This window comes from Vitis riparia, chromosome 13, assembly GCF_004353265.1.
Source record: "Vitis riparia cultivar Riparia Gloire de Montpellier isolate 1030 chromosome 13, EGFV_Vit.rip_1.0, whole genome shotgun sequence".
NCBI lineage: Eukaryota > Viridiplantae > Streptophyta > Magnoliopsida > Vitales > Vitaceae > Vitis > Vitis riparia.
Window position 1 is genome coordinate 8,959,087 of NC_048443.1, and position 19,454 is coordinate 8,978,540.

The 19,454-nt window shown below is 34.3% G+C and overlaps 1 protein-coding gene across 3 annotated transcripts; it reads right to left on the minus strand.

The window, feature by feature from the left end:
• Positions 1-4,992: 4,992 nt before the first annotated feature.
• Positions 4,993-19,086, minus strand: LOC117928763. Of its 3 annotated transcripts, none has more exons than XM_034848769.1 (9): positions 18,977-19,085; positions 18,741-18,854; positions 16,462-16,507; positions 16,296-16,347; positions 9,434-9,529; positions 6,005-6,058; positions 5,863-5,928; positions 5,265-5,343; positions 4,993-5,175 (listed from the first exon to the last, which is right to left on the minus strand). In XM_034848769.1, the coding sequence occupies exons 1-9, from the start codon at positions 19,037-19,039 to the stop codon at positions 5,098-5,100; spliced, it is 648 nt and encodes a 215-aa protein (XP_034704660.1). In that variant the 5' UTR covers positions 19,040-19,085; the 3' UTR covers positions 4,993-5,097. The 3 variants fall into 3 exon arrangements, 1 of the variants encoding a protein (XP_034704660.1); XR_004653658.1 differs by having other exon boundaries at positions 5,085-5,175; positions 5,265-5,357; positions 18,977-19,086; XR_004653657.1 differs by having other exon boundaries at positions 5,085-5,175; positions 5,265-5,360; positions 18,977-19,086.
• Between the last annotated feature and the right edge of the window lie 368 nt (positions 19,087-19,454).

Consider the following 19,454-nt stretch of genomic DNA (forward strand, 5'->3'; position numbering starts at 1 on the left):
TTTCAATAAAATTTTGCTGTCATCCTTCTTTCTTTCTGGCAAACAATTCTCATATCTCCTCTGTTTTTAAAATGTTTTAAAATAAGCAAGAATTTAATTCCGAAATTCCGAATAATGGATTTAGGGGGATTAGTTCATGTAAGATAAATCGAACTTTGATGGAAGCCCAACATATGTGATTTTACGATTGATTGATTGATTGATTTACTCTATTTCACTCTATGACGTACATGCGATTGTTTGATCGCTAACATATTTTTTCCCCTGAAGTAAATCGGTTCATCACTCAAGTACGTTCTCTGCTTCTCATATTCATTCGGATATTTTGTTGTGATTTTCAATTCAAGTATTCATTGTTTTCCTTTATTAGATGTCATGATTACTTCATTTTATTAGTAGAGACCCGACTTTAGAAACTTAGAGGGGTGTTACGGTCTTTACCGTACCTTCCTGGTAAGTAACTTGACCCCCGAACCCGATCCGATTTTTCGCAGACTATCTTTTCCAAAATAAGGAGTCACACTTAGGGTTTTCTTTCTTATTTTATTTACCCTTTAAAACTAAAACACAAATAAGTGGCGACTCTAAATCATTTTTCTAATAAATAAAATCAAATTTTGTGAAAACGCATAAACCGAAATGCGGGATCCACAACTTGGTTACCAAAAAATATTGAGAAAAGAAAAAAAATATTAAAAAATAATTTTTTATGTTTAGTTTTACTATAGAAAATATAAAAGAAAATCAAATATATTTAAAATTTATATATTTTTAAATTATTTAATCTTGTTATAATATAGAGAAAGGAGTAAAATGAGTTTTAAGGAAATATATAAAAATAATTTATTAAATTTAAACTTTTTTTTATTTTTTTTATTCTACATTTTTTTTATTTTCTTTTTTTCGCATTTTTTCTCAAATTTTATGAAAACCAAACATAAAGGTTTAGAATCTTATGCACAAGACATTTCAATTTTTTTTACAATATTTTTTTATTAGTTAAGAATTAAAATTTAATGTACCCTCACAAAATTTCCTTAATTTACTTGCAATCCACCTATAGTCTCTTCATAGAATCAATCTACATTAGAGTGCGTCAGAATAATAATTACGCTCCACTTACTTAACATCCACTTGGAGGTTAAAAAATAATTAAAGTAAGAAAAGCTAATATATTTAAAATTTAACAATCATTATAAAGAGTTAAATTATTTAATCTTTATATAAAAGAGTTAAATATAAAAAAATTAAAGTAATATATCAAAATATTTTATATACTTTAAATTTATTTTTTATTTTTTTTTTCATTTTTTCTTTCTTTCTACTTTCCTTTTTATTTTTTCCCCTTAAATTTTCCTTCAAATTTTTTGGAACCAAACATAGTCTAAAAGAAAATATATAAAAATGTTGTCTTAATTTTCCCTAATTTTTTTTGTTATTATTTGTTCACCAACCCTTATTAAAAAAATAAAGTTATTAAACATAAAATCAATCACTTAACTCAACAGTGTTTCCATTTCTACTATTGGAATAAAAAATGGAAGTTGAAAATTACGGCAACACCTTGAGAAAATGAATTAAAGTAGTACAAAGGAAAAAAAAAACATAAAGAGAATGTTCATAATCAAAGCCATAAGTGGTTTGATGGGATTGATTGGAAGAGGATGGCAGATTCTGAGGGAGCACCCAATCAAACCTCATTGGCAAAAGCCTTGCATGCCCACCATTAAGCCACGTTCCTTTCTTTTATTTATTTATTTATTTTTATTTCTTCATCTTTTATTTTAAAATAGATTCCTAAACTCTAGTTTGCAAATAATTTTTCAAATTCCTTTTTTTCAAATAATTTCATCTCTTTAATTTTTCATCCTTAGTTTTTTTGTTTAGGTTCCAAAAATCCGTTTTTCAATAAAATTTTGCTGCCATCCTTCTTTATGGCAAGCAATTCTCATATCTCCTCTGTTTTTAAAATGTTTTAAAATAAGCAAGAATTTAATTCCGAAATTCCGAATAATGGATTTAAGGGGATTAGTTCATGCAAGATAAATCGGGCTTTGGTGGAGGCCCAACATATGTGATTTTACGATTGATTGATTGATTGATTTACTCTATTTCACTCTATGACATACATGCGATTGTTTGATCGCTAACATTTTTTTTCCTCTGAAGTAAATCAGTTCATCACTCAAGTACGTTCTCTGCTTCTCATATTCATTCAGATATTTTGTTGTGATTTTCGATTCATATATTCATGTTTTCCTTTATTAGATATCATGATTGCTTTATTTTATTAGTAGAGACCCGACTTTAGGGACTTAGAGGGGTGCTACGGTTTTTACCGTACCTTCCCGATAAGTAACTTGACCCTCGAACCCGATCCGGTTTTTCGCAGACCATCTTTTCCAAAATAAGGAGTCACACTTAGAGTTTTCTTTCTTATTTTGTTTACCCTTTAAAACTAAAACAAAAATAAGTAGTGACTCTAAGTCATTTTTCTAATGAATAAAATCAAATTTTGTGGAAACGCATGAGCCGAAATGCGGGGTCCACAGCTTGGTTACCAAAAAATATTGAGAAAAGAAAAAAAAATATTAAAAAATAATTTTTTTATGTTTAGTTTTACTATAGAAAATATAAAAGAAAATCAAATATATTTAAATTTTATATATTTTTAAATTATTTAATCTTGTTATAATATAGAGAAAGGAGTAAAATGAGTTTTAAAGAAATATATAAAAATAATTTATTAAATTTAAACTTTTTTTATTTTTTTTATTCCACATTTTTTTTATTTTCTTTTTTTCACATTTTTTTCTCAAATTTTATGAATACCAAACATAAAGGTTTAGAATCTTATGCACAAGACATTTCAATTTTTTTTACAATATTTTTTTATTAGTTAAGAATTAAAATTTAATGTACCCTCACAAAATTTCCTTAATTTACTTGCAATCCACCTGTAGTCTCTTCATAGAATCAATCTACATTAGAGTGCATCAGAATAATAATTACGCTCCACTTACTTAACATCCACTTGGAGGTTAAAAAATAATTAAAGTAAGAAAAGCTAATATATTTAAAATTTAACAATCATTTAAATTATTTAATCTTTATATAAAAGAATTAAATATAAAAAAATTAAAGTAATATATCAAATATTTTATATACTTTAAATTTATTTTTATTTTTTTTTTCATTTTTTCTTTTTTTCTACTTTCCTTTTTATTTTTTCCCCTTCAATTTTTCTTCAAATTTTTTGGAATCAAACATAGTCTAAAAGAAAATATATAAAAATGTTATTAAAAAAATAAAGTTATTAAACATAAAATCAATCACTTAACTCAACAGTGTTTCCATTTCTACTATTGGAATAAAAAATGGAAGTTGAAAATTACGGCAACACCTTGAGAAAATGAATTAAAGTAGTACAAAGGAAAAAAAAAAACATAAAAGAGAAAAATATGGGGAAATAAAGTAAAAAATATTGTACCCCATAAATTTTCCTTTCACATCTCTTAAAATTTATTAATATCAATTTTTTTCTAAATAAACAATGAAGAATTTGAAATTGCTTAAAATTTAAACATTTTTTCATTGCATTTTATTTTTCCCCCGACTTTCCATATGAACCAAATAAAAGAATTTGAATTCCTCCCAAGCATTTCTTTTTTTCTTTCTTCAATACTTCCTAACCTTAATCTTCTTTTATATAAAGTATAAAATAATTAGAAAATATTCAAAATTTAAATGATTTTTATGAGACTTTGTCCACCTTCATATACCACATAAATGCAAAGACCCTTTTTGAGTTAAATACATTAAAAGAAAAAAGAAATTAAAATGTGATAGAAAATAAAAGTAACCTCATTAAATTCAAGGAAACAAAACACTAAACTTTTCGTTGTATTTTATTTCCATTTATAAATACAGCATCACAAAAATAGATAGAAATATAAATGAAACCCTTTGGGTCCTTTATTTTATATTTGATCAACTTCAACCAATTCTATTTCTATGACACAACGGATACGATAAATTTGAACAAGTATATAATATATAAAGATATTAATCAGTACGAATTATTCTTTCTTTTAGATAGCTATTTGTCCTAAACAGTAAGCATAATTCCTTCTAGACAATAAAATATGTTGACACGATTCAAATGAATATATAATATATAAAGATATAAAGATACGATTAATCAATATGAATTATGCTTTCTTTTGAATAGCTACTCGTACTAAAAAATAAGTAAAGGTAATTCCTCCTAGACAATAAAATATGTTGACACAAGGAAGAACATATTTACTAGTTATATCATTTGCAATCGCCTCAATCTCAAGACGTTCTTCGAACTAAGCATAGACTTTATTGAGATACATAAACCAAAGGGGCTCTCCATTAGAGAACCATATATGAGAATTTCATTTCGTACAACTCAAACAAAAACACCCAAAATACTAGTTGAAACAAATATATGATAGAAAAACATATTTCAATGGATCCAATCAGTATTTTTCCAATCTCGGATAAACAAACAAATTTTCTTGATTTTGTTTTTCTTCACTAATCTTTGTAAATAAATTATATTTTAATTCAACCAAACACTAAACTTTATTTTAATTTTCATAAAAGATTAATAACTTATCATAATTAAAATTTGTCTCTACAACTGGGTAGAGCTTTGATGTAATAATACTATACAAATTTCAAGTAAAACTAAATTAATCAAATAGAAACTGTAGCTACGTTTGGATACATGTTCTATTTTTTATTTTTAAAATTAAAATTTTGATATAAAATAAAAATTAAAAAAAAATTAAAATATTTTCAAATACATATGATATTCACTTTTTTTTTTTTTAATAAAAATCCTATATTTTATATAAAACTCTATTTTTAAAAATAAAAATAAAAATTGTATCCAAATATAGGCTAAATTGTGAGATTTCTTGGATCCCACAATTCATAGTGAAATGAAGATGACAGATAACTGACCGAACTATGAAAAAGAATAACAACTTATGAGTTTCAGAAATACTAGTTAATGAAAGAGGTTCTCCGCCTGGATGATTGAGAAAAATACTGAAAAATGTGTCATGCCCAAAGCAATGTCACAATGAAGAATAGAATGAGAGCTAGCCCGAAACAAAATCCGACAATCGCCGTGAAAGCCTGGATGCAGAGGAAATGTAACTAGAGACATGTAAGGAATCGTTAAGCAGGTGAGAACAATATCAAAATCTGATGTATGACTTACTTACCTTTCCCTGAGACTCAAACTTGAATTTTAATGTAAACCATGACAATCCTCTATCTACAATAGGTGCAAGTGCAAGGGCCCTGCATGAGAAGCACTTCTACAAAAATCACATAAAACCCAAGGGGGAAAAAGCATTTTTCTACTATTTTCTAACCCAAATGAAAATTTGAATAAATAAATAGAAACAAGTCTACTGGAAACCAGGAGGCTGCAGCAAATAATCCCCAGATGTCATTGTAATGAAAAGGCATGTACTAATGATTTAATATTTTATTTACAAACGCCGCTAAAAGGCCTTTTCATCAAAGAAACATAGAATAAAAAAGGATAAGGAGTCATTTGGATTACAGAGGTCAAAAGATTGGGTTGGATAGCAGTAAGTTTAACCTCCTCGGTAAAAATGAAAATGCAATATCCCAGTTGCAAGTTACAAGGATGAGAAAGAAAATGAACAGAAAACATATATGAGAGAATTGATAGGCCTAAAAACTCATTGTTGAAGGAATCGAGCATAAATCTCTGAACTAGGGAAATTCACTGATTTTGGGTTATTTTGTGTTAAGCTAACTAAAGATTTAAAACAGAATTTAGCTGCTTACCCTCCAGCTCTGACAAGTTTAGTGACCTGGCTGCCTGCCCACACCATAGCCATGATTTTGACAAATCTGCCAATTGGATTCCATATGTCAAGATATTTTGAAAAACTTGTGCAAAAAGAAACTTTTTGGAATAAGTTTTTACCTTTCAACTGCCGCCAAATAACCCATCCTTCCTGGTGCTGGAGCAATATAAAACCTAGAAGCAGCATAGTGAATTCAGAGTTATACTGGTTATTTGAAATCTACTCGGAACACCTATGATAGAGACTGCAGGATGTGGTAAAACACCAAGGCATATTTCAAACTACATTATAAGGTATTTGATTAGAAAATTAAATAAATAAATAAATAAATAAATAAAATAACATAACACAAAATACAAAAAAGAAAAAAAAAATTAACAAACTGAATTTGTCCATATGCAACAATATGCAATTGTTAGCCATGAATCCCAGTTATGTCGGTTTCCAGTATTAATAATTAAGCATGATGTTTATGAACTAGATCAGCATTCTAATAACTCTAGATTGAGGGGCATGGATGTCACATTTGTATTCCATCATGTGCAACTAACATCACATTGAAATAATATCCACTAAAGCAAGTTAAGACCCAGTATATCAGATTAAATTTTTTCTACCATGAGTATAAGCTTGATAAAAATGCAGATGGAAATGCAATGCTTCTTTATATGACATAATGAAGGGAACCAAATACAAGGACTCCCCATTCCAGATCCAGAAAGCCAAGTTATAACCTTTGCCAAATAAAGAGATCCACCATAAGTTCATTTTTAGACATGCTATAGTTGAATATGCCATCAATTAGTGATCAAAAGCCAATTCAGATGGGAATAACAGCCACAATGCTGGGAAGGTCAATAACAAAAGCATTGACTTGAATGTTGGCAATGTCATTTACACTGGCCATAAGAACCAGAGGTAATGCGTACAGTCGGTAAGGTGGGGAGGAGGGGATGAGAAATTGCAAAGTCTTAAATTTAATTGTTTCATGCAATTCCGTTTTCCAATACTCTATATGATAATATACATTGTACAGCACAAGAATTGGGTTGTTTTAAAATTTTGAACAAATAAAAATTTCAAATCAATATCCAATATTTAATAAAAAAGAATGAAAGAAGAGTAAGTACATTCTCTTCTCCTTAACATGGTATTAAAGCAGTCTCCAAACTCTTAACTCCTAGTTGCAAACTTGATTTCCACTGGAAGTTGCAGTTTGCTCATTTTGTTATTCAAGTAAGTTACTTCAATCTATCATAGTTTAAATGACTTGGGATGGTATTTGTCATGGGCATGAATTTTCCCACAAATTTTTCGCATCCATGCAGCGCTTAAGAGGCCCTCTAAGCCAACATACTCAAACCCACATGAGATTGCAATCAAGAAAAAACTCATGAAGACACACAAGGCTATGGAGCTCAATCCCTAACTTGTATTTTATTTCTTCTCTAAATAACAATAAAACACATAGCTCAACAAGACTTCCACAATCTCTTTGGTGAGTTCATGCTCTCTCTCAAGCTATGTTTTAAGAAAGTTCTCCCTCTCAATATACCTCTGTATATTCTCTATGATCTCCAGATTGCACGATAATTAAAAGGGCACTCCAGTCCTCCTTTTATAGGTGTGACACCAACCACTCCCTATTTGATAAGGAGCAAGGAATCCTAGTTCTACTCAAACTACAATTAAAATAAAAATCTGAACTCCTATTCAAACTCAAATTACAATCACAATTTGAATTCAAATCTGAACTTTCAAATGTCTTCAGCCCATTCCCCATTCATTTGAAACTCCTTGTGCTGCTACCTCTTGTATCAGGCCACGTATCAGCCCTTCAATTCCCTGGTTTGTGGTGCAAAACATCTTCCTTAAGCTTGTCCCAATGCCAAGACATCTTTGTTGTGTTCTGCCTGAAGTCTACCCACTCTCGTGCCTTGAGTCAGTCCATTCATGCATTTGAATCAGCCGATGCATCTGATCAGCTTGCTATAGCGTCTCTAGGCAGCCTACTACATGTGTCTCTATGCAACTAGTGTGCATGCCAAGCCCTCTCTTAGCCTACAGATCTAGCAATTTTCCTTGGTGCCAATCTTTCCTTTGGCTCTAGCCCCTTGTTGTTCCTTGAGCATGTCAGTCATGCTCATATGTGTTCCCGCATCTGGATCACGTCCATGCCAAGGCAACCTGCCCATGTTTGCTCTGCCTAGTTGTTGCTATGGCATCATGCCATGCCCAAGCCCTCTTCTTGGTGCAGCAACAAGTCATGGCATTGCACCCATGACTCGTCATCTCTACGCACAAGGCATCGTGCCTTTGTGCTAAGCATTAGGCATCACATCTGAGTCGGCTTCCCTTATCTCTATGCACAAGGCATTGTGCCCATGTGCCAAGCCACCTCATTGCACAAGGCATTTCCCCCTCATGCTACCATCGGGAAGGGAAGACTGCTTAGCATCCCATGTTGTTGCAACCATGAGTTGCACACCATCACATGTCATGGAGCCCATGTATGGCTGCTAGCAAGGCTTGCCCATGTGCCTTGCTCATGTTTGAGGACTTGCACCGAAGCCCCTAAGTGTGGCCATGCCCATGCCACCTCGTCTCCCTTGAGTCACCCCCACCCTCGCCCCCCTTAAAAGAGCATTTTAAGCCCTTTTAATTAATTCAGGAAAAATCTAGAAAATTCCGCTTCCACTTGGAGTCTCCCTTTTGAAGGTTCCTATAAATCTTTTATCTCTAAGAAAATTAACCAAGTCACTTAATTGTTTTGCAACATTCCTTCCCTTCCCATAGTGTATTTCAAGATCTCTTAATGAACAAGACAATTGGTGGAGGGCATGAAGTAAATGGAATTTATCACCATATCGGCCCACCTCTTACTCCAATTGCTCTACATACTTCCATTTCTTCTATGTAGTGGCACACCTTTCACTTCGCATCTTTAGCATATGGGACTTGTAGTTATATTGGACTCCAAGTTAAAGCACCAAGTTTGCGAGTCAAGCAAATAGCATCATCATAGTGTTGTTCTAGTCCTTTTTGTGCTATAATCAATAAGAGGAGTACTAGTCCTTTTCATCTTGTTCATTTAGACATTTACAGTTTATGTAGTGTTTTTCCTAATGTTGAACTAAACTTTTTTATTGCTATTTTATTAATTAGATCAATGAAAATGGTATGAGCATAAAGAGGCTGAATAATAGGTACTAATCTCTTAAAAAAAAAAATTATCTTATAGAAACATCATCAGGTGACTATGGACAAGTAAATGGTCTGACAAGACGTGAGAAAAACATTCATTTTTGTGCAACAACCAAGTATTTGCATCTTAATCAACCAAAGAATAAATGGCTGAAGACAATAGATGACTGAACAAAAAGAAAATCATAAGTTTTAGGCCAGACACTTTTTTCATCAATTATATACAACAATAATAAATCAAATAGTCCTAAATTTCAAAAGAATAATGCTCAACAGCTATGCATACTCACAAGTCACAAATACCTCATCCTTAACTAATTTACATGAATGAATTATTTACTTACCATACCAAGAGAAACGTCGTAAGATAGTATGCAGTATTCAGGAGTCCATAGGATAATATTCCAGAAATTCCATATCTCTTCAGTTTCTTTAGAAGACTGAAAGGTTAAGCAAGAATGAGCTCTCAATGTAAGGAGACATGCATTTCAGCATACAAAGGGCAAAAGGATTGAGGTATCACTTCTTACAGATTGTTTGCATGAAATTCAGTAGTAGAAGAGAAATTAAAATGATTGGGACAAGATCACTCATCCAAACAATAGTTTATTTACAGAGAAAAGGTCTAAAGCATAATCATGCAGTAGACAAAATGAATCGTTTGTGTCATGTTCCAATAATGTTAACAAACTACATTAAATTCGTAAGGTTACATAGAAAAAGAAAGAAAAGACATTGTTGCAATAGTTTGGTTGTTACACTGCTAGCACCCAGACTACGACCAAATCCTTGCATTGAAATTGAATTTCAAACTCCCAATGTGAAAAAGGAAGATACAAAAAAGAAAAGAAAAACAGGAGGAAAAAAAAAAAAAGAGGGAAAGAAAAGAAACATGGGATTTCCATGTATAATACATACATATTATATCTATAGATAAATGCATGTATGTGCATATGTCATAGTGTCAAAGGACAGCTTTGCTGTCCACACCTTCCTTATTTTACTGTCCACACCTTCCTTATTTTAGCCCTTCACACCTTCCTTATTTTAGCCTTCCACACCTTCCTTATTTTAGCCCTCCACACCTTCCATATTTTAGCCCACACTTGCTGTCCACACTTCTTTCCTTAATTTAGTCCACCCTTCTTTCCTTATTTTAGCCCATAATTGTTTCCTTATTTCTCCATTGATTATTCTGTACAGTTAGCATATATTATTTGATAGATTATAGTTTACATGTATAGGGCTAGAATCATGCTGTAATTTATTTGTTTTTATTTGCTTTCCATGTAAAGCATCCTTGTAAAGTCTATATATAATATACAAAACTCAAGGCCAAGGTATTCGGTCATTCACACAATATTTTGACATGGTATCAGAGCAAGGTTGCTAATTTTTCTTCCCTCAAATTCTTTTCTGTCTTTTCGGTTTCGGAGGTGCCTCTCGTATCTTTCGGTCAAGTCTGTGTTGATCCGTGCTGCACCCAACCACAACCATTTTTCTCAGTATTTCTGTGGTTGTTCAGTTTTCTTCTGGGATTTTTTTTGGTCCATCCTTTTGTCTCGGGTTCTATTTATTTTCTATGGATTCCGCACCTCTGTGTGTTAAGTTTACAGGCATAAATTATTCTACCTGGGCATTTCAATTTGAACTTTTTCTCAAGGGAAAAGACCTTTGGGGTCATATTGATGGCACGGATGTTGAAAAACCATCAATTTTTGACAAATCTCAGGATGTTGGGTCTTCTCCTTCATGGGCTGTGCTTGATGCACGCATCATGTCTTGGCTTCTTGGTTCAGTGGAGCCTCATATTGTCACCCACTTGCGGCCCCATCGCTCCGCTCAATCTATGTGGGCTTATTTGAAGAAAGTTTATCATCAGGATAACGATGCTCGTCGCTTTCAATTAGAACATGCGATTGCCACGTTTCAACATGGTAGTCTTTCCATCCAGGACTACTACTCAGCATTTCTGACTCTTTGGCATGAATATGCTGATTTGGTTACAGCGGATGTTCCTATTGCTGCTCTTTCAACTATTCAGACTATTCACGCGACTACCCGGCGTGATCAGTTTCTTATGAAACTACGTCCGGAATATGAATCTGTCCGCTCCTCTTTACTGAATAGATCTCCTGTTCCCTCTCTTGATATTTGTTTTGGTGAGTTACTTCGCGAAGAGCAACGCCTTAGTACTCAAGCTATTTTGGAGCAATCTCATGGCAGTTCCGGGACGACAACTGTAGCTTATGCTGCCCAAGGCCGCGGACCACCTATGCATTCTAAAAACTTGCAGTGTTTTTGCTGCAAGGAATATGGGCATATTGCTGCCACTTGCCCTAAGAAGTTTTGTTCTTATTGCAAGAAGAAGGGTCACATTATCAAAGAATGTCGTATTCGCCCCCAGAATCGTCAGGCCCAAGCATTTCAGACTTCGGTTATTATCCCTCCTGTAGCAACTTCTACAACACACGACTCTCCTTCAGCTGCGTGCTCTATTCCTGCACCTCCTGCACCAGATTACTGTACCCCAGAAATGGTGCAACAGATGTTAATTTCAGCATTATCAGCAATGGGGTTTCAAGGTAACAATTCTACTAAACTCTGGTACGTGGACTCGGGGGCCTCTAATCACATGACTAATAATCCCACCGCTTTGTGTCATGTTCGGCCCTACGCTGGTCAATCTTCCATTCAGACTGCCAATGGCAGCTCTTTGCCCATAGCTGCTATCGGCGATGCCTCCTCTAAGTTCACTGACGTGTTTCTTGCTCCTCAGCTTTCCACGAATCTTATTTCTGTTGGCCAATTAGTTGATAACAATTGTGCTGTTAATTTTTCTGGTAATGGTTGTGTTGTGTAGGACCAGGTAATGGGGAAGCCGATCGCAAAGGGACCTAAAGTGGGGCGCTTGTTTCCACTATTTTTACCTGTTCCAGATTTTTCTCCACTTTCTTCTATTAAGTCTTTTGCTTGTAATAATGTTTCAGATCTTAGTATGGTGTGGCATCGTCGTTTAGGCCATCCCAATACTCAAATCTTATCTCATGTATTGAACTCTGATTTACCTGGTAATAAGGATCGTTATTCTTTATCTCTTGAGTGTGATTCTTGCAAACTTGGTAAAAGTAAAACTCTTCCCTTCCCTTTGCATGCAAGTAGAGCATCTCATTGCTTTGATCTTATCCATAGTGATGTTTGGGGACCTTCCCCGGTTAGTTCACATGAGAAATTTAAATATTATGTGACTTTCATTGATGATCATAGCAGATTTACTTGGGTCTACTTTCTTCGCTCTAAATCTGAGGTCTTTCGTACTTTCACTGAGTTTTTAGCGTATGTTGACAATCAATTTTCTACTTCTATTAAGACATTACGCACAGATTCCGGTGGTGAGTATTTGTCTACTGAGTTTCAAGCATTCTTGGCTTCTAAGGGTATTATTCATCAACGTTCATGTCCCTCTACTCCTCAACAAAATGGAGTTGCCGAACGCAAAAATCGTCATCTTTTAGATGTGGTACGTACTCTCTTGTTAGAATCTTCTGTTCCATCCATGTTTTGGGTAGAGGCTCTAAAAACTGCTACTCACTTGATTAATCGTTTACCTTCTCAAGTCCTACATATGGAGTCTCCCTATTTCCGCTTATTTGCTAAGCAACCTAGTTATGATCACCTTCGTATTTTTGGTTGTGTATGCTTTGTTCATTTACCTCCTCATGAGCGACATAAATTATCTGCTCAATCTGTTCGATGTGCTTTCTTGGGATATAATATGTGTCAAAAGGGATTTGTTTGCTATGATCCTACATTACATCGTACACGTATTTCTAGGAATGTTATTTTCTTTGAAAATCAACATTTCTTTCCTATATCCTCTTCTACTGTGGTCCTTCCCTCCTTTGAGCAACAGTTCTCAGATCTTCATCCAGTCAGTTCTCGCTTTCAACCAGGTATTGTGTATACAAGACGCTCCCGCCCACAGTCTCTTTCAGTGGCTCACCCGATATCTGATCCTACCACGCTCCAGATGCAGTCAGTTGCAGCACCTTCAGTACGTCGCTCTTCTCGAGTGTCTGTACCTCCGAATAGGTATGGATTTCCCTCTTCCAGTTCTGGCAATTCTATTTCAGCCCTTACTGCTGCATTGTCCAAATTTGATATTCCCACATGCTACTCACATGCTGCTAAGCATGATTGTTGGCGACAAGCTATGCAGGAAGAAATTGCCGCTCTAGAGGCCAATCACACTTGGGACATTGAGCCCTGTCCTCCCACTATCGTTCCTCTGGGTTGCAAATGGGTTTACTCAGTCAAGGTCCGATCTGATGGAAGTTTGGATCGTTACAAAGCTCGGCTTGTTGCACTTGGGAATAATCAGGAATATGGTGTCAATTATGAAGAGACCTTTGCTCCTGTGGCTAAAATGACTACTGTTCGTACGATTCTAGCTCTTGCTGCTTCCAGTGATTGGCCACTACATCAGATGGATGTAAAAAATGTTTTTCTTCATGGGGATCTTAAAGAGTGTATTTATATGAAGCCACCCCCGGGATTGTTTCCCTCTCCGACTTCACATGTGTGTAAGCTTCGTCGCTCTCTTTATGGTCTCAAACAGGCTCCGAGAGCCTGGTTTGATAAATTCCGCACCACTTTATTACAATTTTCATTCAGGCAGAGCAAGTATGACACTTCCTTGTTTCTTCGGAAATCAGACATGGGTATTGTTGTTCTTTTGGTTTATGTTGATGATATTGTGATCACTGGTTCCGATTCTGCTTTACTTGGTCAGCTCAAAACTCATCTCTCCGAGTCCTTTCATATGAAAGATCTTGGGTCTCTCACATATTTTCTTGGTCTTGAGGTGCATCATAGTCCCTCTGGTATTTCCCTCAATCAACATAAGTATGCGAGTGACTTGGTGGCTACAGCTGGTCTACAAGGGGCTACTTCTGTTGATACTCCCATGGAATTAAATGTCAAGCTTCGCAAAGAGGAGGGCGACTTACTTGCTGATCCCAGTTTATACAGGAAGTTGGTGGGTAGCCTTGTTTATCTCACCATTACTAGACCGGACATTTCTTTTGCTGTACAGCAAGTCAGCCATTCCTTCAGACTCCTCGTCATCTTCATTTGGCTGCCGTTCGTAGGATCATACGCTATGTTCAAGGCACTTCTACTCGTGGCTTGTTCTTCCCTGCAGGCAATTCTACTCGCCTTGCTGCTTATAGTGATGCTGATTGGGCTGGTTGTGCGGATACCCGTCGCTCCATCACTGGTTGGTGTGTGTTCTTAGGTGATGCATTGATATCTTGGAAAAGTAAGAAGCAAGACAGAGTCTCTAAGTCATCTACAGAATCTGAGTACCGGGCGATGTCTCTTGCTTGTTCTGAAATCATTTGGCTTCGAGGTTTGCTTGCGGAGTTAGATTTTTCTGAGACCGATCCTACACCTCTACATGTCGATAATACAAGCGCTATTCAGATCACGGCCAATCCTGTCTATCATGAGCGCACAAAGCATATTGAAGTGGACTGTCACTCTATCCGTGAAGCCTTTGAAGCTCGTGTTATCACTCTTCCACATATTTCCACCGACTTACAAATAGCTGATATCTTCACCAAGGCTCTCCCTCGTCATCGACATTGCTTGCTAAGTAGCAAATTGATGCTTGTTGATCAACCTGCATCAATTTGAGGGGGGCTGTCAAAGGACAGCTTTGCTGTCCACACCTTCCTTATTTTACTGTCCACACCTTCCTTATTTTAGCCCTTCACACCTTCCTTATTTTAGCCTTCCACACCTTCCTTATTTTAGCCCTCCACACCTTCCATATTTTAGCCCACACTTGCTGTCCACACTTCTTTCCTTAATTTAGTCCACCCTTCTTTCCTTATTTTAGCCCATAATTGTTTCCTTATTTCTCCATTGATTATTCTGTACAGTTAGCATATATTATTTGATAGATTATAGTTTACATGTATAGGGCTAGAATCATGCTGTAATTTATTTGTTTTTATTTGCTTTCCATGTAAAGCATCCTTGTAAAGTCTATATATAATATACAAAACTCAAGGCCAAGGTATTCGGTCATTCACACAATATTTTGACACATAGAGGCTGGTCAGACACATTTCAAGAAGTTTCACAACTTGCTTTGGAATGACAAACACATCGATCAATAAATGGCTTGTCTCCATTATTGAGAAATTGCAGATAAATTTCATCCACTACAGGCATGGGGTGGCTGGACAAAGTTATGCCATTTGGTGGGATGTAGTGGACTTAAGACAGAAAATTCTCAATCATTCTTCTGTCCCTTGTGCAGTGTTGAAGCTGACAATATTATTGAGCATACAAGGAATGTGATGTAAAACATCATTGAGGAGCCATGAGCTGCGAATGCATGGAGAAATTAAGTTATGATTAAGTTTTGGTGAGGGATTTTCAGATGCAGATCATATGGCAAATTATCAACTTCAGAGAATTGCACGTTTTTATTCATTTCCATACACATTGAATAATCATATTTAAAATCTCTCATTCACTTTTTTCGCTTCCATTAGTGCTCCTTCCACATGCCTATTAGCAGCACAGACCTCATGATAGTTTGGTAAAGGTAAGACAATAAAATTGAAAAATACAGCTAAAGCCTAAAATATTGGCTAATAAAGAGAGAAACCATCCAAGTTCTATCTTAAATGACTCTACAAGTTCTAAACAGGGAGACAAGGACTTCAACCTGGTCCATCAATGCATATAAATGGGTAAACATTCCAACAGCCATTACGTTAGAAGTACACTAAAAGAAAATTATTAAACAATGTTGTTTCCAAAAAAATTCCATGTTAAAGAATAGAAGAACATACTGCTATAAATGAAATTCATTCAAAATCAGTTCAAACAGTAAAGTTAAGAATTGTGACTGCAATTTTTTTAAAAAAAAGAAACAACAATTGTGACTGCATATCACCCACACTTGTTTTATTTACAATCCACACAATGTATTATTCCCTAGCATGTTATCCCATTAAGTAGCCTCCAGATAAAACTCCCTTTCCGACTCTGTCAATCAGTCAAAAAATTTCATGTAAAATGTAAAATACATGGGTACACAAAAACAACTATATAAACTGCCATCCCATCATTAATAAATCAGTTGTCTATAACATAGACTAATAGCATTGTAAGGCAAGTAGGAAGTACTCTTTTGATGTGTGCAGTTCTCCTTCACCATTTTCGCCCTTTGCACTTGAGTCTATAAAAATATGTATAAGTAGATTTTTAGAAATATCAAGTTTATCAAATGTAAAATATGGTATCACAAAAAGCTACACCATTTTTCCAGTTATCATTTGAAAGATATTGATACCTTCATGGTTGGCAGAGTAGTCATGACCATTTGACATGCCAGAAGCCTAACCTACAACAAAGGCAATGTTGAAAAAGCAATATTCAAAATTCAATGAAAAAATAGAAGACAAACAAATGAACAAATAGCGTATCATCACACTCAATTGTTTTCCACATATGATAAACTAAATGAAAGAAACAAGGAATATATTGAGAAAAAACCCTATGAACAATGGATATGCAGTCGCATTCCAGCACAGATATAGGATCAAACAAGTAACTAATCTAGACATAGCTGCAGCAAATTTGTGTATCTCTGAATGTGTGTCTGCTTTTTGTGGGGTGGGGGGGTATTTATTATGACATGTTCTTGGTGCAGACAAACCATCTGCATTTGCTTGAGGATTAGGTAAAAAACATACTTTCCATTTAAAATGAGGCCTTGAACATCGAGCCACGGTGAGTTTTCAAATAAGGAAAACGTAATAGCTTTACAATGAGTCCCATAGCAAGAAGGCATATAATTCCATTCATCAGCATACCAGAATATAGAATAGTGTGGACATGTGGACACATGCCAGAATTAGCATTGGACACACTAACATGCCAGTCATACATAGAAAGAATTTCCAAAGATATTAAAGTAAAACACTGGTAGTAAGCAAATTATACCCAGAAAAACATGCAAGTATAGGCCAAGATCAAATCTTAATTTTAATTTCTAGAAAAAAAAAAATTTATATCAACCAATAGAAATGGTATCACCAGCAATTAACACCAAAACACACCAACATATCAGAATGCATAACACGTGTACCCATCTCCAATCAGCACTACACCTATACAAGTTAGCCTGTAGCAGGTCATAATAGGTTCAGACTATAAAACCTTCCAAATCTTCCTTTGCAAGGCTTAGAAACCATTTTCTAAGTAATTTACAATTTTAAAAGCCTGTGACATGATTTTGGATGAAGAGCTTGAATTATATACTCACAAACCCACTCCAAAATTTCCTTAAGGTAATACACATTTTTTGAAGTCCTTTCCAATGTCTTCTCTTATTTGAGTTAGAAAAGCCAATGTTTTTATGAATTGATTACTACGTCTATTGAGGTTTGAGGTGTATAACTAATTTCTTAATATATCATAATTTACATCAGTCATTAGAAATTAAGGTTCCATCCTTTTACACTAAGAAAATCCTGAGAGCAATTAAAAAATACCTTCTTTAATATTATTAAATTTAAGTTTCCTTTAGGTCTTTGAGTCAAATAGAAATTAGTGTAAAAGGAATTTTAATTTTCTTACACTAAGAAAATTAAAAAATAGGCAAAATAATTTTCAAATTTTGGAACTTTATAGGTAATGCTTATTAAAATAAAGCAACAAAGTTTGTCATTTGCCATTGAATGAACCAATTGTAGAAAACTATGCAAAAAATTTTATTAGTATGGATTTTTTTTTTCTACCGATAAATAGAATTCAATTTCAAACCTGCCTCTCCCAACCCACCACTTGCTGCTTGAGACAAGCTTAGAGGCAGAAAACTATTTACAATTCTACGTATGAATAAAAATTATTTCTTAGATTTTATGCCAAATTCCATATTTATAGGTATCAATTTATTATTCTACTGTTGTCAGAAGCTTCAATTTTAGGCGTCCTCATGGTTATGCCACCCTTAAATGAGAACAACTTTGGTCTTCTGTTTTTCTTTTTGAGCTCTTCAAATTTTTGCAAGGTACTTCTATCCAGGTTCTAGGAAACGCCCACTTTTTTAAATCTCCAATAATTTAGTGTTCTGTGGCTGAGGGAATAGACTTATTTTTGGTTGAAACACATAAAATTCTTGGATATGTATATATATATTTTTTGGCATCAGGTCCTTTTAGGTTGATTTTTCTACTTATTTTTCACCCACCAATTAACATTGCCCTAACTCTATTATCTAACCGAGCAAATGTTTACGAACTAGCAAATCATACTAAAATTTCTTACTAGTTGACATGTGCATCATCTCAGCATGTCATTCCAACACCAAACTACAACCATAATCCCACTAACATCCTAACTGCCTCAATGAGTATGGATTACAGAAATGCAATTAAAATATGCTTCCCTATTTAATTTCATAATTTTTATAATAATATTTCAGCAATATTTCCACATAGTAGCTTATGTGAGAAATCCCCATTTCTGTATAAAATCGAAAAACCCTATAGCTTGCGCAAGTAAATAGAAAAAAAAAAAAAGAAAAAAAAAAAGACAGATTTTGCAGAATTGGGAGAGCAGACTCACACCAGCATGGCCATTGATTGAGCAGAAACGCAGATGACGATGATGGTGGTGGAATTGGGAGAAATAGTTGAGTTTGTGGAATGTGGGAACCCTAGGAATGCTGGGATTGAAACCCTGGATTGAAACAAGAGGATTGTGAGAGAGAATTGGAAATTGAAGAAACAAACACAAAAAATAAATCCAAGAAATAAATAAGAAGCGTAAAAATGAAATAGAGAAGAGTGTGTATGACGCACCTGATGATGTGAAAGCAGCTTCAGCTGGTGAAGGCAAACTTTCGACGGGAGAGACATGAGCATACCGGCCTCCGACAACAATCCCTCCAAAATATTCTTTCTATACCATTTATTATTATTATTTTATTATTATTATTATTATTATTATTTTATTATTATTTTCAGGTTATTGAAGTGTAATGTCCACCATACACCCTTGTATGTCATCCATGATGAAGCCTTTAGAACTCTCCATGGAGCCTAAATCTCATAATGCTAATCACCCTATAATAACCAGCATAGAGTAAATTCAAAGTATCATTAATGACAGATTTCAAACTTAGGACCATATATCATTTACTAAGACCACACTTCTTAATGTTCATCCTTAGCGACACACTCATATATATCAAATTACCCAATGACCTACTTTTCCTATTTTCTCATTTTTAGAAATAAAAAGAAAAAATAATAATAACTTCTATTTTTAATTTTTTAA